General features: G+C 40.8%; 1 protein-coding gene across 1 annotated transcript in view; it reads left to right on the top strand.

Annotated features, from left to right (window-relative positions):
• The window catches only part of LOC122808354 (deoxyribonuclease gamma-like), a 248208-nt gene that overhangs the window by 20284 nt on the left and 202164 nt on the right, over positions 1 to 25760 (top strand). Inside the window, exons 2-3 of the mRNA XM_044079319.1 lie at positions 2153 to 2241; positions 2691 to 2777. Coding sequence (XP_043935254.1) covers positions 2153 to 2241; positions 2691 to 2777 — 176 coding nt within the window. The remainder of the gene's footprint in view (positions 1 to 2152; positions 2242 to 2690; positions 2778 to 25760) is intronic.

Raw genomic sequence — 25760 nt, 5'->3', positions numbered from 1 at the left:
CAATAGGTGCTAATTTTAGTGTTTGCTTTAAATGGACACTCTTGGGAACAATGGTTGAACTTGGCTAGGCTTGTAAGGGCCCTAGGGCATTATCCTAGTAACCTTCTATGATCCTATGATCCTGTAATGAAAATATCCTCCACTGGATGTCTGATAACATTCATAAAACATTAATTTTAGGGATTTTTACAGTGACTGTCAACCCCTTAGGTTAATAGGTAGTTACTATACATGCAATCCAGGAGACCATTAATGAGCCTAGCCCAAATTTCTTGTTTCCCAAAACCATGGCTGTTTAGAAGATTGAAAGCCAAAACTGTCAACGTTCAGAATGCCGAATGCAAAATGTTGAATATTCAGAAGGTCAAAAAATGCCAGTAGCTCATTTCTGAGATTGCTGTACAGCTTGGAAAAGGGTTTTTGCCCTTTCTTCTCTGTAGTACAATCTTTGACTTTGTATACGTAATTAGCAAGGGTGTAGATGGGGCAGCTCCCCACATGGGGGGGTGCAGGATGCTTAACACCCTGCAAAAAAACAATGCTTTGTCCCCTTCCGCTCAGTTTTGATATACCAAGCATTCAATTTTGTGGGTCTGATGTTTTGAATGAATGTCAATTATTTGTGAAGTTGACATTCTGGCATAGACCCACCCAAAACCATTGTCTAGTTAAGTGATTTTCTGAAGGTCACACAGTAGGCAGATAGAGGCTGCAAGAATAAAACCCTGTACCACAGGACGTAACTCATCAACATTTCACAGTTTTAATCCTCTGTAAAACTGCCAGAAAAGGACAATTCCAAAGATTCAGTAAACTAATATGAATTCAACCAGCTTATACATTCTACCACCAGGTTCAACAAATATACAAAACTACTAACAGGGAATCCATCCTAGATTGGATTCTTGCTATATGTTCTAACAAAGTAATATCTTATGGTGGCTTGCCAGATACTAACAACTAACTCCCAATCTATTCTGTAAGGGAGTAATAAAGTGTAAACTAACCACATTTGACAAAGACCAATTCATTTCAACTCTGTCCTACTACATTTGGAATGTATTGAGAACCATGCCCCTGGAAGAAGCAGTCTGTTATTTCAGTGACACTTTTTTTGAAAATTCTAAATAATTTAGCCCATGTAAGAACAAAAAAAGGTAAAATATAACCCATCTCCTAGATTTTTTAACTCTTTCTCTACCCACTAATTAAAACACTACCCACTTTCTTTCCTTTGCTCTGTCTGTTAATCATTTATCTCTCTCTCTCTCTCTCTCTCCCTCACTCATATTGTTAATATTAACTATAATTCCTATGACTTCTATAATTTCTCAAGAGACCAGTTTTCAGGCTTGTAAATATATTTATTTCATGTTTAGAATTATATAACTCTCTTCACTGAATATACTTGAATAAAATGCTGTCACTGAACCTATTTTTAAACTCCATTTTAAAAACTTGATTATGTATTCCTGTGATTTTATCGAGCTTTTCTCTCCATGCCTCTGCAAAAAGTGAGCACTGCCCAGTTGGACTCTCCTGGTCAACGAAGAAAAATATACATTATGTGCGTGCGTGTGTGTGTGTGTGTGTGTGTGTGTGTGTGTGTGTGTGTGTGTGTGTGTGTGTGTGTGTGTGTGTGTGGGATACCTCTCACCTGTACAGATTTTTGAAGAATGTCCAGATTTTTGCCTCAAATTTTTGGTCTGTTGCTCATAAAATTGTGTTTTCTGGCAAATCATTGGCTAATCATGGAAAGTTGAAGTCAGAAAATAATGGACAGTCATTTGAGTTTCAGATGTCACACCCTTCAGAAAATTCATGCCAGTGCAAAACCTGTTATTTTATCAACATTCTAACTTTATAATTGCAATATTTAAAAAGTGTCCCTTTTTTGGGGTCTTATTTATAGTGTTGTCCAGATTTCTTGTTCAGAGAAGATGAGAAGTATGGTGTGTGTGTGTGTGTGTGTGTGTGTACATACAGATATATATATATATATATATATATATATATATATATATATATATATATATATAGACACACACACACACACACACACACACACAGAGCAAAACAGACAGAAAACATATGCCTAATACATTCCTTTAATTTGCAAGCCTTGAGCAATTTTTCTCCTCTGTTGGAACAGATCCTAACTCGTTGTGACATATGCTTAATCCAGGAGGTCCGTGATATGAAGGGTACAGCTATCTCTACACTGATGAAAAAACTAAACAGGTAATACAGAATGTATAAACTTTCAAAGAACATGCTGCAAGTGTCAAAAATGCTTTCAAAATAATCCATGAACACAATTTTAGCGTGCAGCAGTTTTCTGCTATAATCTCTTTTTCTGTTATTTGTCACTGAAAAGGAAAGATTGCAGACATATTAGTGCCTCTACTAACCTGTGTATGCAGCGATCAGAGAGAGAGAGAGACACACACACACACACACACACACACACACACACACACACACACACACACACACACACACACACACACACACACACACACACACACACACACACACACACACACACACACACACACATCTAAGTATGGGAACTCATTTGCAGACTGAGACTGTTCATGCAAGTGTGTGCTTTAAATTATTTATAAAGTAGGTAAACTCTTAATTATACATGGAAAACAAGCATTTTTACTTTTTCTCTGGGTCAACAGATTTGATGGATCACATAGTTATTCTCATATAGAGAGCGAGCGACTTGGGAGAAACATCTACAAGGAACAGTACATCTTCATCTACAGGTAACAAAGCCTGAATCATTGTTTTCCTACCAGTGTTTCTTAACAGAAAAGTGGGTAACAGGAATATTTAAAAGTGTCACAGTCTCAGATTATTCATAGTTTAAGGTTTTGTATATACTGTGCACACAATTAAGCATTCAAGCATTCCATACACGTTTCCACTTAACTCAATATACTGCAGAATGATGCATTATGTCCCTGTGCATCCTTCACTGCTAGAGTTTGTAGCAACATGAATATAGACACAGTTACACTAGGGAGTGAGACAGTACATAACCATGCACTGATGTGTTCCCCTAAATTCAGATGCTTTCTTGCAGGTCCCAGTGAATCAGAATGATGTCATGGACAGAGCATACTGTCTGTGAGAAGCAGTAGGATCAATACAGATAGGTACAGAAGGATTAAAATCTCTGCAGTTCGCAGTTAAGCAATAAATGACAGACCATGACTGACAACAGTGTCTTCTGTACAGCACTTGTGATTATTAAATGAATGTCATATATGTGATTCATAGTAAGAAGTTTCACAATACATCCTTGGAGATATTTTAAAAATTAACTTTTGACAACTAATACATGTTAGAACAGAGTCCTTAAGTGATTGGTACATTTCCATAAATCGAGCAGATCACCAGATCCATAACAACTCTAACTGTTCAGTCTGCTTATTGCTGGCTTTTTATGTAATTGAGCAGAGCCAGAAATGGGTCAGTATGTTACAAAAAAGGGCATTTTTAATTGGCTGAAACCAACTACAAATAGAGCACTGTGTGTTGCCAGCAACATTGGAAATTATTTCATTTACACAAGACTTAGGTAGACACAATGCCATAATTTTCTGTGATATTTAGAGTAGTGCAACACTTTAAATTCATGAATAACACACTGGCCTGTTTCTTGTTAGCATGAAAAAATACAAGAAGAAGCAGCTAAGACTTTAATATAACTGCTTTTTTGCTTTAATTATTTGCGGTGGGTCTCTGTGTCTGTAATGGCACTCATGCTATCCTTGGGAGGTATAGTAAGAACACATATTGGCTTTGCTATTCCATTTATGTCAAACACAGACTATATTTTGGTCTAGCAAACACAACTGCCTTAGATGCAACAGAACAACATTAACATCCACACTTTTGACTGGCTTAAACTGAACCTGGAAAAGATGATGTGCAAATACTCAATGGGGAAAATGGAACAGAGGGGTGGTCTTTAATTGACACTAGCAATGATGTACAGAGATATAGTACTTTTTGAAGGGTTACAAATACTCTCAGTACAAGATTTGCATGTACACTTTTTCCTCCATCACCCCCTTTTGTATGTTTAAACCCTCAAATTTGGAAATCATTTCAGGAGAAAAGTCCTTTGACATCTTCATAAAAGTAAAAGCAGAGACTTGCTATTTTTCTCTAAATGCTGTAATTATGATAGGATTTGCTACTTCTAGTTGTAAAACTCAAAATGTTGTGATTGATCAATATAAGCTAATTGAGTGCTTTGGATAAATGTCAGTTCTTGGAAGTGATGGTGTCACATGTAAGAGGGGGGTGGTGGTCTTCTCACTTTGTTATCTGATATTTAACTGTTAGCCTAGAAGGCTTCCTCTGTACTTTAAGTGCTAGCCTCAAAGTTTGAGAATTCATTTTATGCTGAATTTCTGAAAGGCTTGGTTGACTACAATCACCTGCATTAGAAGCTAAAGTTAAGCGCAAACTTGCAGTACTGTATTTTAGTCTTCGGTTAAGTGCATACTTGCAGTTTTAAAAGTACTGTATTTCATTTTTTCTGTTACCTAATTGTTTCACTGAATAGTGTGCTGTGTGTCTCTCTGCAGTTAGTTCCTCACCCACCCTCCCTGTTCTTGTCTTGGTGTTAGTGTTGGTGGCTCTGGACTTGCCCGCCCCTTCTGTAAGTCTGTATTTGAACAGTCCTCCTGGGTCCATCTCATTTGCTCACTTAACCAAGTATAGTGAGATCATATTCTGAGTCTAGTGTTCACTCTACTTAATACAGAGAGAACATTTGAGAAGGCCAACCCACTTAGGTTCTTCTTTCCTCTCTCCTTGCACTTTATTAACAAAAAAATTGCACTTTATTCATCTGCTTTTACTGCATTTTTGTTTCCTCCTACTTTATTTTGCTTTTGCCTCTTCTTAAAAGTACTCAATTTTATTTATTCTGCTGCATTTATTACTGCTTGGTAGTAGCCTGATTAAATTGTAACTGTCATTCTAAGTATTTTGGTTTAAACACTTGGGCTTCATACCAGTTGTTTTACATTAAGAAAGTTTGTGGTCTGCACTGTTGTGGCAGGACAGGTAGCTTACATCCTTCTAAGCTGGGAATTGCTGATTGAAGGCTCAGTGTCTGCTATTCTAAAAATGTATTAGTTCTGGTTTAAGCACTTGGGCTTCAGGCCAGTTATTCTACATTAAGAAGATAAGTGGACTGCACTCTTGTGGGAGGAGAGGCTGGATTCTGCCCATCTGAGTTGGGAATTTCTGGTCACAGGCTTATTGTGTCTGCTTATTTGAACTGTTTCTTTCTGAATTAGTGTGCCTTGTTGCTGTAGCATAGACCAGATTCAGACCTGCTGAATCTAGCTTTGTTTGTATAACTTGAGCACTGATCCAGGCCATCTTTTTTGGAGAAGGTTCCCCTGTACCCTAGTGGCAGAAGTGTGCTGTTAGAACTTGTCTGATTGAAGACTGCTGGAACAGGGCTCAGTTTTGAGCTTTTTTTCTGGTTAATTGGGTAACTTATTTAAATCAGTTTGTTCATTTTCTATTGTTATATATATATATATATATATATATATATATATATATATATATATATATATATATATATATATATATATAAAATTGCACTTTATACATCTGCTTTTACTGTTTTTGTGTTTCTTCCTACTTTATTACTGGGGCATTGACTACAACTCTGACCTGAGATATATAACAATAAGTATCATTTTCTGTGCATTTAAAGTGTTTTTTTATTGTATCTGCTTTATTTTCTGAAAAAACAAAAAAATCAAAGAAAAAAATACTTGTTTCCCACCTTTCTAAGCTAGTATAGTCCAGTTTTTAGGTTAGTGCTGAATTCAGGGCTCTGTTACAAATCGCTATATTTGCCCATACCTTACTTGGCTAGAAGGAAGTTTCTCTGTTCACCTGTGAGAGAGGGGAGCTTTGAGCAACCTATCTGTCCCTGGAAGAGTGGTTTCAGCCCAGAAATTAGTAGTTTATTGGCCATTTTGGGCTAATTTCTATCTCTTTCATTTCCCTGCTATAAAAACCGCATTTGCCTGTTTTTTCACGCCGAGCAGTGCTGGTTAGATAGGGTATAACTATTCCTGGTTCCACAAAGTCTCCTCTTCAATTTTTCCCTTGGAACTAGACAAACTTTCAACTTAAGCACCCAAGCCATTCATTTCTCAGCCTGGCACTTGCTCAAAACTCATAGCAAGCACTTATAAACCCTAGCACTAGACCCCCATATACTGTACAGAAGGACAAGGCTCTCTATTTGACCTTACCAGACAATCAATAAAACAGTTCACTGTACCTATTCAGGCATGTCCAAAGGGCAGTTTCAGGTGTATTCTCCAGTACAACTGATGAATCTGGGCATTTTGAGGCAATGTTACAACTGCCTCATGTTCACAGACAACCCTCTCCTCCTACCACCAAACACTAATACATGCGAGAGATGCAATTATACAGCCAAACTGGAGGCTAAACTCTCTCAACCCAAGACTGGATCAGACAGTCAAGAGGAGAAGGGAAATACTTGCATCACACCACCAGTCTCACATAGACCCATTAAACCAGCACCAGCAAAAAACACACATAAATACAGAAAATCATACTCAGAGGCTCTAAATAAAAATCTGCAAAAGCAACAGAGACCTCCAAAGCAGACATCCAAGCAACCTCCACCCCCCCAACACAAACCATGAAACACATACTTCACAAAACCAGTATGCCATGCAATCATAGCCCTTAAGGCAAATTAACATACCCAACATACTAGTAATAGGTGACTCTATAGTCAGACACACTGACGTCCCGCTCAGTAGGCTGAATAAGGAGAAGGTTACTGTTAGCTGCCTGTCAGGTGCCAGGATCTGCCACATAACACAAGCACTCAGGTCACTCCAGAACAAGTACAAATACAACTCTGTCATTGTCTATGCTGGTGTGAATGACCTGAGCTGTACCTCCCTGGACTACATGAAAAGAGACATGGAAGAGCTCTCTGATCACGTAGCCCAGGCCAGTATGACCCTGACCCTGAGCAGCATAATGCCCTCACCAAGAATGATACCATGGTATAAAGAAAAAATTATCAATTTCAACAACTGGCTAAGTTTCTGGTGCCATTCAAAGGGGATCCAGTGTCTGTCTGCCTGGGATGACATGCGCGACAAGCCACGCTGCTTCGCTAGAGATGGCTTGCATCTGTCACCCTTAGACTTTTGAATACTGGCCAAGGCTCTTGCCACCCCCATAGTGTCTTTTTTAGGCAAGGCTCAAAAGACAAACCCACCACCATAAATAGCACAAGTAACAAAAAACTGAGGGTAATGCTACTCAATGCCAGAAGTCTAAACTTCACAATGCATGCACTCGAGGCACTCCTCAGTATGGAGAAAATTGATATATGTGCAGTAACAGAAACCTGGTTTAAGGCTCCCAAGAGCACCCCAGCACTACTGGACTACAACTCATACCTTACATTTCGGCCACAGAACCCAGACCGAAATACAAAAGGCAGGGGCGTATCCATATTCATCAAGGATACCCACACCTCCAGTTTAGTGGCACAGCATGATGTTTCAGAGGTGATCCACGTGCAACTAACAATGGGCAAAACTGCAATTCAAATTGTAGCTTGCTACAGATCACCCACCATGTCCCTGGACCCCCATTCAGCATTTCTGGAAACACTAGGAAACATAAAGGTCCTACCAAACACCCTACTATTGGATGATTTTAATTACCCAAACATTAGTTGGTTGAACTACTCAAGTACTAACTCCCTTGCTCAACATTTCCTAGAATTTATAAACTCAAATGCCCTGGATCAACTGGCCAACACTCCCACCAGAGGTGACAACATACTGGACCTGGTCATCACTAACATGGGCGACTGGTGTTCCACACTGAGGTCAACCCCTCGCTGGTTAGATCTGACCATAAACAAATCACTCTGGATATCCACATTTCGCTCCCACCCCCGGACAAGGAAACCACAGTGAAAAACTTTTCAAAAGCAAACTTCACGTTACTTAAGACCAAGGTGGAAAATTTCAAAGCCCCCATGCTAAAGGGTAATGCTGTCCAAGCTGCAGAATCCTTTATTAATGCATTCTACAGACACCTACAAGAATGCATGAATCATGCTATCCCAAGCAAAACCAAGACTCACTCCTCCAAGAAAAGGAAACCAGTCTGGTGGACCCCTGCCATAAACAAGCTATACAACAGAAAGAGGAAACTAGTACAGAAAAGGGTAAAATCCCAAGAAGGGAAGACATCCTTGATCAGTATCAGCAAGAAACTACGATCCCTCATAAAATCATCCAAGGTGAGCTTCGAAAGAAAAATTGCCAAGGACTCCAAAGATAACCACAAGGCATTCTTTAGCTATGTCAAGAATTTAAGTGGCAATGCTCAGATCTGCTTGGAGTTAGTGCAGAATGGCACAAAATACACTGAACCGACTGATATAGCCAGCATCCTGGCAGACAGGTTCATTGCAAACTTCACTCCCCTCTCACCCCGAAAGGGCCCATAACCATACCAGAAGAATGTAGAGCCCCTGGAATCACAGACACTCAGGTTAAAACAGCCCTCTCCAAAGCCAAAAACACAGCATCAGTGTCCCAGGCTGCATCCTACACGAGCTCAAAGATGAACTAACCCCTCACCTAAGCACACTGTTCAAACTCAGCCTCTCCACAGGCTATGTACCCATAGAGTGGTGCATAGCAACAGTTATTCCACTCCACAAAGGTGGAGCCACAAAAGACCCTGGGAACTATCACCCTATAAGCCTGACTAGCTTGGTCTGCAAGGCTATGGAGCCCATCATCATGTAACTCTTTAACAGAGACATTGGGAACCTCCAAACACTGGACCCTACCAAGTTCGGCTTTGTTAAGGGCAGATCATGCCTCCTAAACCTGGTGGACTTGTTTGAGACAGTTACCAAGGCTACAGATGAGGGAAAGGTGGTACACACAGCCTACCTAGGCCTTGTAAAGGCCTTCAACACCATCCCCCATTCTGGTATTATAGACAAGCTCACCAGCCTGAACATAAACCCCTACGTCACAAGATGGGTTGCCAACTGGCTCACGGACAGAACCCACATGGTGAGAGTTGTGGGAGCTAGATTCAACTCTAAACCGGTCACAAGTGGCATTCCCCAGGGCTCAGTCCTAGGACCCCTCCTGTTCGGCATATACTTCTCAGAGGTATAGGCAAGCACAGGAGGACTAAAGCTGACCAAGTTCACAGACAACTGCAAACTAGGGGCTATAATTGACTCTCCAGCTGACACAGACATCCTCCAAAAGGGCCTCACTGAGATGGATACCTGGTGTTAAAATCATGGCCTCAAGCTAAATGCCAAAAGGTGCAAAGTCATCCCCTTTGGAAAAAAACAAGTACCCACAAACTACCACATAGGTGGTAGTCCCTTAAATACGGAAGACGTAATAAGGGATCTGGAGACCCAAGTAGATAGTAATCTCTCCTTTGATAATCTGCTCGGAGTTAGTGCAGAATGGCACAAAATACACATTGCCAACGTGGTTAGAAAATCCTTCAATGTTGCCCACCTAATCACAAAAGGGTTTGCATCCAGATTAAAAGAGATCATTGTGCTCCTCTATGCATCACTCATCAGACCCATCATAGAGTACAACGCCCCATTTGGGATGTACCTTACAAGACATCTCCAACAGCTGGAAAGACCACAGAAGGGTTGGGAGGGTGTCCTAATGGTTAAGGTATTTGCCTTACAAACACAAGGTACAGAGTTTGAATCTCACAGGAGATAATTGGCTAGGCTTAAAATGATTTGCAAAGGCAGTTAGCCTAGTACTAATCTATGAACCTATCTATGAATCTAAGTACCTCACCAAGAGGAACACTGGCCTCAAAAAGATGCCCTATGCAGCTCGAATGTAGAAACTCCAGCTGTATGCAGTTGCATACTGCCTACTCAGAGGTGATCTCTGCCTGACATACAAGGCCATGTCCAACCCAGAATTGATGAACATGCTCCACCTAAAGAAAACCATAACCCCTTGAGCCACATGCTATAGGGATCTAAACCTCACCACAACAATATATAGGATGTACTGGAGGGATGGATTCCTGTCCCAGAGACTTCCCATGCTTTGGAACAAGATTCCAATCTACATTAGGCAGAGCTCCTCGCTAACACTCTTCAAGAGAAACCTTGACGAGTGGATGGGAAACAGAAAGTTTACCTTGGGGATCACTTCAGTGGCTCTGCTGGACAGAGGCGCAGGGTACTAATCTAAGGGGGCAGTGAAAGCCAGCACATTCTGGCCAGGCTTATAAATGTCGTCGGGCAGATAGCCTAATACCTACCTATGACCCTATGAACCTATGTTCATGCTGCTTTTAAAATTTTCTTCTTGATGTTTCTATCTGTCATTAAAATTAAGACAGTTGTTTACATGTGCTCAAATGTTTATGTATAAGGTTCAAAAGATCTGTGTATGTTTTTCTTTAGGCATTATTGGGCTGCAAATGGTCATCAGTATTAGATTGGGTGGCCATCAGCATTAGATTAGATTTGGGCTGATTTCTATCCCTTTCAACTTTCTGGCTTAAAACGCATGTTTTTGTGCATTTTTCACATTGTGCAGCACCACAGGGCTACAGTTAAACTATTCCAGGTGCCAGAAAGTCTGCTCTTCAAAATTTCCCTTAGAAATAGCTGGTTTCTCAGTAGTAGCACTTAAATCTGAATCCCTGTGACTATCACTTGCTCTAGAACCTGCTGGAAAGCACTAGGAAGCCTTAAACTGATACAAGCACTCAACTCTCCTTGTTAATAAAGAGAAATTAATTGTAGGCACTAAACAGCCTATAATTACAAAGTACCTTGCGAAGGTAAGGGAAAACAGCTGTTGTACTTTACAAAAAAGCACCTAAACAGGCATGTCCAAGGGTCAGCTTCTGGTGATTTCTCCTGTCCATCTGGTGAATCTGGGCATACTGGGGCAATGTAGCAACTGCCTCATGTACACAGACAACCCACTCCTCCTACCACCCAACACTAGAACCTGCGAGGGATGCACTTACATAGCCAAACTGGAAGCAAAGCTCTCTCCAGCCAAGATTGTGCTAGACAGTCAGGAGGAGAAGATTAACACCTGCACTACACCTCAAGCAACACAAAGCCCTTCAAAACCTACACCATCAACACCCACACATAGCAACAATAAACCCACATATGTGGAGGCCCTTGGCATTAACCTGCCCAAGCAACAAGGACCTCGAAGCTGAAACACAAACACCAGTCACAACCAAAGTGACACATAGCTCACAACACCAGTATGCCACCCAACAACAGCCGCTAAGGCAAGACAACGTACCCAACACTTTAGTCATATGTGACTCTATAGTCTGGCACACTGATGTCCCACTCACCATGCTGAACAAGGAGAAAATTACAGTCAACTGCCTGTCGGGTGCCAGGATCTGCCACATAACGCATGCACTCAAGTCACTCCATAATAAGTACAAATACGACTCTGTCATTGTCCAGGTTGGAGTGAATGACTTGAGACGTACCTCCCCGGACTACATGAAAAGAGACATGGAAGAGCTCTTGGATCATACGGCTCAGGCAGGTATGACCCTAGCCCTGAGTAGCATCCTGCCTTCGCCCAGAATGATACCACAGTATAAGGACAAAATGACTGACTTCAACAATTGGCTAAGCTTCTGTTGTCATTCAAAGGGGATCCAGTATCTGTCTGCCTGGAACAACATGATTGACAGACCACGATGCTTTGCCAGAGGTGGTCTGCACCTGTCACTCCTGGGATTCAGGTTACTGGCTAAAGTTTTTGCCACGCCTATAGTGCCTTTTTTAGGCAAAGTTCAAAGGACAAAACCACACCGTAACAGGTACAAGCATGCAAAATCTGAAGGTAATGCTACTCAATGCTAGAAGTCTAAACCTCAAAATGCACTCTCTCGAGGCACTCCTAAAAATGGAGAACATCGATATCTGTGCAGTAACTGAGACCTGGTTCAAGGCTCCAGAGAGCACCCCTGCAATACCAGGCTACAACTCTTACCACACTTTTCGGCCACCAATCCAAGACCGAAAAACTAAAGGTGGAGGAGTGTCCATATTCACCAAGGATATTCACACATCCAGGCTAGTTGCCCAACACAATGCATCTGAAATTCTCCAGGTGCAACTAACACTAGGTAAGATAGCAATACAAATTGTAGCTTGCTACAGATCCCCCACCATACCCCAAGATTCTCACTACACCTTTCTAAACATACTGGAAAATATTAAGATACAACCAAACAACTTAATACTGGGAGATTTCAACTACCCTGCCATTAACTGGGAAAAATACTCGGGTACCAACACCTTTTCCCAATGGTTCTTGGAATTCATAAATTCCAACGCCAGGGATCAACTAGTCCATTGTCCCACCATGGGCTCCAATATCCTAGACCTGGTCATTATCAGCATGGGAGATAGATGCTCCACACCAGTGGTCACTCCCTCATTGGTCAGGTCTGATCATAAGCAAATCACCATTGACATCCACATCCCACCCCTATGCCCCAGTAAGGAAACCTCCGTAAAAAATTCTCCAAAGCAAACTTCATGCTACTCAAGTCAGAAGTGACAAACTTCATGACACCCATGCAGACGGGAGCTGAAAGTTTGACTGCCGAATCCTTCACTAAGGCATTGTACGAGCACATCCACTTGTGCATGAATCGTGCCATCCCAAATAGAACCAAGATGCTCTCCTCCAACAAAAGGAAGCCAATATGGTGGTCCCCTGCCATAAACAAACTATACAACAGAAGGAAGAAACTGTTGCAGAAAAAAGGAAAATCCCAGGATGCAAAAAACTCCCTTACCAGCCTCAGTAAGAAGCTGAGACCCCTCATAAAATCCTCCAAAGCTAGTTACAAAAATAAAATTGCCAAAGATTCCAAAGACAGCCACAAGGCATTCTATAGTTATGTCAAGAATCTAAATGGTAATGCTCAGATCTGCTCTGAGCTACAACACAATGGCATTAAATATACTGATCCCAAGGATATTACCAATATCCTGGCAGATCGATTTAGTGCCAAATTCACCCCCCTCTCACCCCCTAAAGGGCCCATCTCAATACCAAAAGATTGCCAAATTCTGGTAATCACAGCCACACAGGTAGAAACCGCACTCTCCAAAGCTAAGAATACAGCATCCATGGGACAAGATGACATCCTAGGCTGTGTACTACAAGAACTACAAAATGAACTGGCACCTCACCTAAGCATCATGTTTAATCACAGCCTCACCTCAGACTTCATGCCCACTGAGTGGTGCACAGCTACAGTTATCCCACTCCACAAGGGGGGGATCCACCTTGGATCCCGGGAACTACCGTCCTATCAGTCTGACGAGCCTGATCTGCAAGGGCATGGAACACATTATCATGGAACTTATAATCAAAGACATTGGCAACCTTCAAACACTGGACCCCACCCAGTTTGAGTTCATGAAGGGCCAAGCTTGTCTCCTGAACCTGATTGATTTCTTCGAATCAGTCTCCAGAGCTGTGGACAAGGGTAAGGTGGTCCACACAGCCTATCTGGACCTCTTCAAGACATTCGACACCATCCCCCACTCTAGAATCATAGATAAACTTACTAAGCTGGGCATAAATTCCTATGTCACTTGATGGGTTGCCAACTGGCTTACTGAGAGAACCCAGACTGTAAAAGTAGCAGACTCCAAATCCAGCTCCAGACAAGTGACAAGTGGAATACCTCAGGGTTTAATCCTGGGACTGCTCTTGTTTGGTATCTACATCTCTGAACTACAGGCCAACAATAAGGGATTCTGGCTAACAAAGTTCACAGATGACTACAAACTGGGAACCATTATTGAATCCCCAAATGATGTGGATATTCTACAAAATGACCTTACAGAAACAGATGCTTGGTGCCAGAGCCATGGGCTCAAGCTTAATGCCAAGAAATGTATAGTTATCCCCTTTGGGAAAAAACACATACCCATGAATTACCACATATGTGGCAGTACACTAAACACCAAAAGTGTGATGAGAGACTTAGGGACACAGGTGGACAGTGGTCTCACCTTCGATTATCACATTGGCACAACAGTCAGGAAATCCTTCTATGTGGCACACCTCATCACCAAGGACTTTTCATCAAGAAAAAAGGAGGTCATTGTCACACTGTACTCATCCCTCATTAGACCCATTATAGAGTACAACACCCCATTTGGTATGCACCTCACAAGACATCTGCAACAGCTGGAAAGGCCGCAGAAATACCTCACTAAAAGAATCACAGGCCTAAAGTAGATGCCCTATGTTGACCATCTAAAAAAACTCCAGCTATACTCTGTGGCATATCGTCTACTCAGAGGCGATCTCTGCTTAGCATACACGGCCATGTCAAACCCTGAGCTGTTGGACATGCTCCACTTAAAGAAATCCCAATCCCTCAGAGACACATGCTCCAGGGATCTAAACCTTGTCATCACAATGAACAAAACATGCTGGAGGGATAGTTTCCTGACCCTGAGACTCCCCATACATGTCAAGCAGAGCACCTCCTTGGCCCTCTTCAAAAGGAACCTTGACGATCGACAAGGAAAAAGAACCAAACCAAGAAGATGAAACTCCAGGCAAACAGCAGAATCTAATTGTGTTAAAATATTAAAAATATTTAATCCAAAAATAGACAAGCTCCAAAAGGTTAATCACAAATGTAAACAGGACACAGAATAAAAGTTTTTTGACCTTGACGATTGGATGGGAGATAGGAAATTAACCCCGGGAATCATGTTAGTCCCCCTGCTAGACACGGTTCTAGGGGAGTAAATATTGTGGGAAGAAATATCCAGGAAATTGTTATGGCTAGGCTTGCATAGGCCCTTGGGCCAATAGCCTATTACCAGGTCTATATTATAACATCGAAGTTCTTTAACATCGAATGTTATAACATCGAACCCCAAACACCAAAATCTGAAAACATCGAACAGTCAGAATAGCAAATTTTTTCCCAGGGAAAAAAATTGCTATTCCAAGAAACATACACACAACACAAACACACACAACAAACAGCAATCCACACGCATACACTTAAAATCCTACACCTAAACCTAAACTAAACTTTACATACCCTACTAGCTATCCACTTACCTAAACCCAGCCCTATCCCTAAGGTCCGTCACCTCACCCGCACCCTAACCCTAACTCACCTAACCTGCCCCCTAACCCTAACCTACACACAATCGCACACTTACCTGACCCGCACCCTAACCCTAATGTCCACACAACCGCACACTTACCTGACCCGCTCCCTAACCCTAACTCACCTAACTCACCCCCCTAACCCTATCCTAGACACAATTGCACATTTACCTGAACCTGACCTGTAATGTTCCAACATATCGAAGGCTGAAATTAGTGAAGTCACAGCAACGGCCCACCAAATTCTTTCCCTGGGAAAGAATTCGGTGTCCTGCACCTTTGCTGTTTTCAGCGTTCGACATTACGGGTTCGATATTATAACATTCGATGTTGGTATCACATCTGGACCAAGGAAGGATGACAAGGAGACATGGTGGTGGAATGAGGAAGTACAGCAAAGTATACAGACAAAGAGGTTGGCAAAGAAGAAGTGGGATTGTCAGAGAGATGAAGAAAGTAGACAGGAGTATAAGGAGATGAGGTGCATGGCAGAGAGAGGTGGCGAAGGCTAAGGATAAGGCATATGAAGATTTGTATGAATGGTTAGACACTAAGGAGAGAGAAAAGACCTGTACCGATTGGCTAGACAGAGGGACTGAGCTAGGAAAGATGTGCAGCAGGTAAAGGTGATAAAGGATAATGAGGGAAACATACTCACAAACGAGGACAGTGTGTTGAGGAGATGGAAAGAGTACTTTGAGGGGTTGATGAATGAAGAGAATGAGAGGGAGAGAAGGTTGGATGATGTAGGGATAGTGAATCATGAAGTACAATGGATTAGCAAGGAGGAAGTAAGGATAGCTATGAAGAGAATGAAGAATGGAAAGGCTGTTGGCCCAGATGACATACCTGGGAAGCATGGAGGTGTTTAGGTGAAATGGCAGTGGAGTTTTTAACCAGATTGTTTAATGAAATCTTGGAAAGTGAGAGGATGCCTGAGGAATGAAGAAAAAGTGTTTTGGTACTGATTTTTATTTTATTTATTTATTTTTATTTTATTTTATTTTACATTTGTTGACCGGGATAGTCCAACTGGATACATGTCCATTTTCAGCGGAGGCCCGGGGAGAAAAGCTCCACATAGATACAAGACAATATAGTTACAATACAGTGAAATAGAAATAAAAAATAAAATAAAAGAAAGGAAAAATAGAAGCATACAAATTACTTAAAAATTAGTTACTATACCCTAACAGTTTAACTACATTTCTTAATACAATTATTAAAGTAGTACAATAGGTAAATTGAGACAGTTATAATATATGGTTACGGTGGTGAGCAGTTATTAGGCAGATGGATTAAAGGACCCCTCTCTAGGTTGTCCTATTGGATTTGGATTAGTTATGGAATAAGTGAGGCCTATGTTTAACAAAGGGCATCTAATCTGGATATACGCATGGGCAGAGCCATTTCACCTTAAAATGTTGTTTTAGAGTCTTTTTAAACTGACCAAGGGAGGAAATTAGCCTAAGGTTGTTGAGGAGGGAATTCCATAGCTTTCCAGTGGTGTTTGCGAAGAGAGCTTCACCACCCATATTGTTGGATTTGGTGGTGTGGACAAGGTGTCTGTTGGAGGAGCGAAGGCAGCTTAGGTTAGAGTAAGGAATAATTATATTACTCAGTGCAGGGGTTTTATCAGGTTGTTTAAGGATTTTAAATGCTTCTGTGAGTTGGTTCAACTTGAGAAGATTGTGTAGTTCTAACCAGTCAAGTTTTTTCAGATTAAGGCAATGATGCGTTCTAAAGGGTAATCCAGTTACAAATCTGGCTATGTGATTATATGAAGCAGTGAGTTTGTTCAATTCACATTTGTTGAGGTGAGAAAGAATAGGAGAGGCATATAGGAGAGTAGAAAGAAGGTGAGTACGAGCAATGGCTAATTTTTAAGAATAAGGGTGATGTGCAGAGCTGTAGTAACTACAGAGGGATTAAATTGATCAGTCACAGCATGAAGTTATGGAAAGAGTAGTGGAAGCTAGGTTAAGAAGGGACATGATGATTAGTGATAAGCAGTATGGTTTCATGCCGGGAAAGAGCACTACAGATGCAAATTTTGCTCTGAGAGTGTTGATGGAGAAGTACAGAAAATGTCAGAAGGAGCCGCATTGTGTTTTTGTAGGAAGTCAGGAGTGTCAGAGAAGTATGTAAGAGTAGTACAGGATATGTACGAGGGTAGTGTGACAGCGGTGAGGTCTGCAGTGGGAGTGACAGATGCATTTAAGGTGGAGGTGGGGTTACATCAAGGATCAGCTCTGAGCCCTTTCTTATTTGCAATGGTGATGGACAGGTTGAAAGACGAGATCAGACAGGAGTCCCCGTGGACTATGATGTTTGCAGATGACATTGTGATCTGTAATGAGAGTAGGGAACAGGCGGAGGAGACCCTGGAGAGATGGAGATATGCTCTAGAGAGAAGAGGAATGAAGGTCAGCAGGACTAAGACAGAATATATGTGTGTGAATGAGAGGGAGGATAGAGGAATGGTGAGGATGCAAGGAGTAGAGGTGGTGAAGGTGGATGAGTTTATATACTTGGGGTCAATAGTTCAGAGTAACGGTGAGTGTGGAAGAGAGGTGAAGAAGAGAGTACAGGCAGGATGGAGTGGGTGGAGAAGAGTGTCAGGAGTGATTTGTGACAGGCAGTACCTGTAAGAGTGAAAGGGAAGGTCTACAAGAGGGTAGTGAGACCAGCTATGTTATATGGGTTGGAGACAGTGGCATTGACAAAAGGCAGGAGTTTGAGCTGGATGTGGCAGAGGTAAAGATGTTAAGATTTGCACTGGGTGTGAAGGTGGACAGGATTAGGAATAAGTATATTAGAGGGTCAGCCCAGGTTGGAAGGTTTGGAGACAAAGCCAGAGAGGCAAGATTACATTGGTTTGGACATGTGCTGAGGAGGGATGCTGAGTATATTGGGAAAAAGATGCTAAGGATGAAGCTACCAGGTAACAGGAAAAGAGGAAGGCCTAAGATAAGGTTTATGGATGTGGTGAGAGAGGACATACAGGTGGTTGGTGTGACAGAGCAAGATGCAGAGAACAGGAAGAAATGGAAACAGGTGATCCACTGTGGCGACCCCTAATGGGAACAGCTGAAAGAAGATGATGATGTTTATAAAATTCAGAGTTATAATATAGACCCCCCTAGTACCAACCTATGAACCTATGAACCTATGATTCATAGGTTTATAGATATGTATTAAGCTAGCTGCCCCTGCAGGGCTATTTTGCCTAGCCAATTTCCCTTTTGGTGCTTGAATTAACCTATCCAGTTTGATGTTAGACTGGTCCTACCCATCCCATGGACAATAATTCTATGTTACCCATAGTGAGAGTACCTGGGATCATACCTCACATAATTTTAGGGGGGACCCATGCATGTAATAAAGCATTTAGGAGCTGCCTCTGTACATTAGTAGTACAGGGAGTAATCCTGGGGTAAATTTTCTATTACCCATACACAGATCTTAGTTGTGCTTGAATATGGACAGGGATGAACTTTGTTTTATGTGGATGGGGAGTCTGTTCTAGAGCAGTGTTATCCTCTGTAAGATATACCTTTCAATCCAAATTATTCAGTTGTAGAGGGGTTCAGCTCCAGAGACTATGTACTTCTCATGAATTTGATTTGCTGATATACTGTAGGTCCTTCAGTACTGGGTTGGAGGATGCCTTGTATGCCAGACACAGGTCACTTCTTAGTAGTCTGTAGTGACAGAGCTTTGAGTTGGTCCATGTAGGACAAATTGCTTAGGCCTTGTATCCTTTGGACATTCTAGTTGTCGCATGTGTCTGGACAGGTAAATGCCAAAGGGGGCATTATACTCAATGAATGGCCTAATAAGGGCTGAATAAAGGGGAACGGTGACTTCTCTAGACCTAGAGGGAATACCTTTGTTTATAAGCTGTTCAATACAGAAGGACTTCCTTACATCAGTGGATACATGTTATTTAAGAGTTAGGTCGCTATCATAGGTTCATAGGGTCATAGGTAGGTACTAGGCTATCTGCCCGAGGGCATTTATAAGCCTAGCCAGAGTGTGTCGGCTTTCGCTGCCCCATTGATTAATTAATTACATGATCCTCTGTCAAGCAGAGACAATGAAGTGATCCCAGGGGTGTATTTTCTGTTATCCATCCACTCATCAAGGTTTCTCTTGAAGAGTGTTAGTGAGGGGCTCTGCCTAATGTAGTTTTGAATTTTGTTCCAAAGCATGGGGAAATCTCTGTAACAGGAATCTATCCCACCAGCATGTTCTATTTATTGTTGTGGTGAGGTTTAGCTCACTAGAGCATGTGGCTCGCAGTGACTTGGATTTCTTTAGGTGGAGCATGCCCATCAATTCTGAGTTGGACATGGCTTTGTAAGTCAGGCAGAAATCACCTCTGAGTAAGCGATATGCCACTGAGTACACCCGGAGTTTTCTTCAGTCAGGCTGCATAGGACATATGTTTGTGGCCAGTAATCCTCTTGGTAAGGTACTTTTGTGATCTTTCCAGCTGTTGGAAGTGTCTTGTGAGGAACATCCCAAATGGGGCATTGTACTCTATGATGGGTCTGATGAGTGACGAGTAGAGGGGCACTATAACCTCTTTATTTCTAGATGCGAGCCCTTTAGGAATTAGATGGGCCACATAGAAGTATTTCCTAACTACTTTGGCAATATGATTGTCAAAGGAGAGATTACTATCTACCTGGGTCCCCAGATCTCTTATTACTTCTTCTGTATTAAGGGGGCTGCCACCTATGTGGTAATTCGTGGATGATTGTTTTTTCCCAAATGGGTTGACTATGCATTTTTTGGCATTTAACTTGAGGCCATGACTTTGACACCAGGTGTCCATCTCAGTAAGGCCCTATTGGAGGATGTCCGTGTCAGCCGGAGAGTCAATTATGGCTCCCAGTTTGCAGTCATCGGCGAACTTGGTTAGCCATAGTCCTCCTGTGTTTGCCTGTACTTCTGAAAAGTATATGCCGAACAGTAGGGGTCCCAGGGACCGAGCCTTGTGTGACACCACTTGTGACTGGTTTAGAGTCGGACCTGGAGCCCGCTATTCTTACCATGTGAGTTCTGTCTGTAAGCCAGTTGGCAACCCATCTCATGATGTAGGGGTTTATGTTCAGATTGGTGAGTTTTTCTGTAATACCCAGGTGGGGAATGGTGTCAAAAGCCTTGGCAAGGTCAAGGTAGGCTGTGTGAACCACCTTTCCCTCGTCTATGGCCTTGGTGACTGACTTGAAAAAGTCAACTAGATTTAGTAGGCATGATCTGCCCTTAACAAAGCTGAACTGGGTCAGGTCAAGTGTTTGGAGGTTCCCAGTGTCTTTGTTAATGAGTTCCATGATGATGAGCTCCATAGCCTTGCAGACCAGGCTAGTCAAGCCTATGGGGTGATAGTTACCAGGGTCAGTTGTGGCCCCTCCTTTGTGGAGTGGAAAAAATGCTGCTGTGCGCCATTCGGAGGGCACATAGCCTGTGAAGAGGTTGAGGCTGAACAGCATGTTTAGGTGGGGGGTTAGTTTGTTCTGTAGTTCATGCAAGACGCAGCATGGGACACCATCTGGCCCCATTGACGCTGTGTTTTTGGCTTTTGAAAGAGCTGTTTTCACCTGTGCGTCTGTGATTTCCGGGACACTACACTTTTCCGATAATGTTGTGGGCCCTTTTGGGTGTGAGAGGGGGGTGAAATTTGCACTGAATCTATCTGCCAGGATGTTGGCACTATCAGTAGGTTCAGTATATTTTGTGCTATTTTGCACTAATTCAGTGCATATCTGCGAGTTGCTACTTAGATTCTTAACATAGCTAAAGAAGGCTTTTTATTTATCTTTTGAATCCTTGGCTATTTTTCTTTCAAAGTTAGCCATGGATGATTTTATGAGGGACCTTAGTTAGTCCGTGTAAATTCCTAAATCAGGAACAACCAGGTCAACTATTAGGGGTATATTGTCAATGTATTAGTTCCCCGAGGTAGTCGACTTCCCAAAGGACACATTAATACATTTTTGACATTTAGCTTCAGTCCATGATTCTGGCACCAGTAATTTATTTAGGGCAAGCCTTCCTGCAATATGGCTAAGTCATTTGGGGATTCAATGATTGCTCCCAGTTTGCAGTCATCTGCAAACTTACACATCCAGTGCCCTTTTGTATTTGTTTTTACTTCAGAGAATCTAGTGCAGAAGTTCGAGCACTGAACCCTTGGGGATTCCACTGTTGACTGGTCTCTTTATGGAGTTCACATCCCCTACTTTGATTACATGCATCCTATCTGTGAGCCAGCTGGCAATCTAGTGGGTGTTATGAGCGTTTATTCTCAGTTTATTTAGCTTTTCTACTGTGTCTAAATGGAGAGTTGTTTCAAAAGCCTTGGCCAGGTTGAGGTATGCAGTGTGTACCATTTTACCTTAAACCATTGCTTTGGTGATCTTTTCAAAAAAGTCCAGCAGGATAAGAAAGCATGACCTGCCATTGACAAATCCAAATGCGACAAGTCTAGTGTTTGGAGGTTTCTTATGTCATTATTGATTACAGTAATTACCTGAGTCTGTGGAAGGTCTTCACTTATACAGGGGAAATACTGCAGCTGTTCTCCACTCACTTGATACATAATCTGCATAGAGGCCAAGGTTGAACAGTGGTGTTAGGGGTGTGGCTTAATCATGTTTCATGCTATTTAAGATACATACAGGGATATTGTCATGACCCAGCAATGCAATATTTTTAACTTTTAATAGTACTTTTAGGTCTTGGTCTTGTGTGATAGCTGGAAATGAGTCGGTATTTACAAACTAGCTATGATACAAAAATGTCGATAACTATGGGCCTATGGGATTCTTGCTGTCTGTTGTTGTTGTTGTTGCATCTCTTTACTGCAGAAGAACATTGCTTATATGACTGGGTTTGTAAATAACACAAGGGTATTATAGAAAAGCTAATATAAAGTAGTTAATAAAAAACATTGCAATAAATTCTTAGTAAAACAGGCTGTAATCTAGATCTCATTTGTATTTCCTACTATAGTTTTATTTTTCAGAATATTATTGTAATCTTGGCACTGCAGACAAAATAGCACTACAACATTTTCTATAAGCCTTCTGCAGTTTTTTTTAGAAAAGTGAGATGCTATACTGCATATATTTGTTCTTTGCTAGAAAACGTTCAGGGCATCCAACATGAATGGATTATTCTGATTAACTAAGTACCCACAGTGTGAAAATATATTCACATAAAAGGAAATTAACTAAGTACCCACAGTGTGAAAATGTACTCACATTAAAGAAAATTCTATGCTTGTTTGGTTTTTATTTTATCTGTTTTTTTTGCATGTATAACTCAACAAACAGTTATAACTTTATTTGCCTTAAAAACATTGAATGACATCTGAACACATACTGCTGAAGAGATTACAGCTTCAACTCCCAATATCATAAAACAGATGAAAATTAACAGTGATGGAAAGCAGATAAAGACAGTAGCGCAAAGGAAGAACACAATACAGTAAGCATGATATGAGTGATCAAAGGTGAAAATAATCCAAAGTCAAGTTTTTACTCCTGGAGTTGATTATATAGATAACAAAGGACAATAAATCAGCCTCAAACAAAACAAAAGAGACAGGTCTTCTGTTCTGGCTTAATTGTAAGGGTTTGCCATTGTTGTTGTATCTCAGTCTTCTATGCCAGATTGTCATGGATGTTAATTCCATAGCAGGTGGACATTTAACAGACAGCAGTGATGGCATAAAACTCTGACATTTGTACAAAGCTGACAGATCAGCCTGAAAATGTTGAGTGCAAATAGCTATGTTACAGGAGACATACCTGGAAAAAACTGAACATGAATTTAATAAAGAAAAGTTTTCAGGATGGTTACTCAGTGGAATACCCAGGGCAAAAGAAAAGAGGAGTACTTATATTAATTGCAAGAGGAGCTCCAATACTGATAAAAGAGAGGGAAAAAAGACAATAACGGTAGATTTGAAGTACTAAGCGGCTACTGGCAAGGGAGGAGGATTACACTGGCATGTATTTATATTCCACCTAAAACGGCTATAATGGAGCTTAAGAAAATTCTGGGAGAAATAATTAACTTTCAGGAAGGAATATTACTTATAGATAGGGATCAGAATTTGCTTTGCAACAGTGAAGATGTGTCTGAGGGGGCCCAGAAGGGAAAATATAACAAAGGAGGGTAGATATTTGAAGACGTTTATGAAAATGTTTGGCATGGAAGACGTGAATTCAGTACTAGTTCAGAATGAATTTACATATTATTCTCCAAGAAACAAAAACTGGGCTAGACTATATAGAATTTATATTTCACTGGAACATGTGCACTTAATTGAAGGTCTTGAAGAGCACCCAATAACTATTTCAGATCATGTGCCGATAATAACTTAAATAAAAACACAAGGTAATAAATAATAATAAATAAATAAATAAAAATGAGACACTGGCTCTTTCCCGCCTATCTGTTGAAAAGAGAGGAATTTAAGGAATGAGTTTTGGAAATTATTCAAGAGCTATTAGAGAAGATTTTGTCTGAAAATATAGATCGGAAGTGGGATAAAATTAAAGTGGAGTTTAAAACTAGGGTGGAAATAAAGGAAAGGGAGTTATGGTTAAGAAGTGACAAGAATTATCTAGAGGGACTGACAAGTATTAAAGTATTGCAAAACAGGAGGAATCCCACAGAACAAGAATAGGAGCAACTGCAGAATGCTAAACAGAAAATAAGGGATTACCTCAATAATATACACAAGTTTAGAAAGATTGATGTTAAGCAACTGTTTTTATAATAACTCTAGAGCACAAAACATTTTAGCACAACTACTCAGGCAACAGAAAGTAGAAAGGGCTGTCGCCAAGCTTAGGGAGCCTATAACTAGGAAGATAACAAGAGATCATGTGGAAGTACTAGAAATATTTCGGAAATTTTATGAAAGTCTGTGTAAATTAGAGAAATATGAAATCAAGATAAAGTACAAATGGAAATGTTTATGGAAGAATTAAATATGCCAAGGTTAGAGACAGATGAGGCTCAATTACTAACATTTAGGATAGGAGAAGGTGAGATAAAAATGGTAATGTATAACTGTTCTACAGAAAGTCCCCTGGAATCGATGGTTTTCCTGTGGAAGACTGATAAAGATCTGGAAGGTTTTGTCTAACAGTATTTTAAGAGTAGAATAAGTACAAACATCCTCAAAGGAAGCAGTGATAGTTATAATACCTAAAGAGGGTAAAGATCCATCAGATCCAGCTTCATACATGCCCATTTCAATACTAAGCCATGATTATAAAGTGTTTATGTCTATAATAGCTAAAAGAATGGCAAAAGTAATGCCAAAATAGATAGCTATGGATCAATGTGTTTTTGTGGTCGGGAGGCAAACATTTGATAACATTAACAGAACACTGATGATCCAGAAGGAAGCAAAATGTAAGAAAATATCACTGTTGTTGGTTGATCTTGATGCAGGGAAAGATTTGATAGAGTAAGCTGGGACTTCATGAGCAGGTCAATGGAAGTAGCTCCTTTCCCTGATAAAATTATAAGGTTGATTAGGAGTATATATATATGGGATTGGAGATCGGAGGTGAAAAATGAAAGTGGGTGGGGTCCTCTCTGATAATTTCTGCTTGAGTAGAGCAACAAGACAGGGGTGTCCTCTTTCCCCTTTGCTGTTTGCTTTATATTTAGAACTGTTGGCAAATAAAATAAGGGACTCAGGAATTCAAGGATATAATTGGTGTGGTAGTCAAGAAAAGCTGTCTCTATTTGTAGATGATATTATTTTATAACTGACAGAACAGAAAGGGATATTATAGTGTTGTGGAACATTTTAAAACAGTTTCAAATCTTCTCAGGAACAAAGGCAATAGCAGCAAATTATGTAGCCACACACAAATTGGTCCAGTAATATCCATATTTATAATAACATGATAAAATGAAGTATTTAGGAGTATGGATTAAAAATGGCTCTGGTGTGGCAGCTAAGGAAATGTGGAAGAAGACTAAACAGAAGATAATACAAACACTGAGAAAATGGAAGCTATGTTATATGGATATGGATAGTAAGAGTTAAAATGTTTTTAGTCCCTTTAGTATTATGTACAGGTCAGGCATATTTTTATTAACCAGAGAAGTTGTGGATAGCTATTAAAAAAGAGCTGAAGGATGTATCTGGGAGGGGAATACGGCAAGGGTCAAGTGGGATAAGCTGCTTCTACCAATAGAACAAAGCAGACTAGGTTTACCCGATTTGAAGGGGTATTTTAGAGTAACACAGTTAAGGTTTATAATAGCACAAGCAGAATACTATAATTCAAGGTGGAAAAGGATGTTGATGATGATGATACAGTGGAGAAGCTCAAGAAACAAGGAGAGACAGGGATTTTGGATGCAAACCCTTAAGGAAAGTGAAAATAATCATACAGAATATTATATTCATAAAGT

This window comes from Protopterus annectens, chromosome 8.part0 (assembly GCF_019279795.1).
Source record: "Protopterus annectens isolate FY-2018-M chromosome 8.part0, PAN1.0, whole genome shotgun sequence".
Taxonomy (NCBI): Eukaryota; Metazoa; Chordata; order Ceratodontiformes; family Protopteridae; genus Protopterus; species Protopterus annectens.
This window is presented reverse-complemented; position numbering and strand designations above follow the sequence as displayed.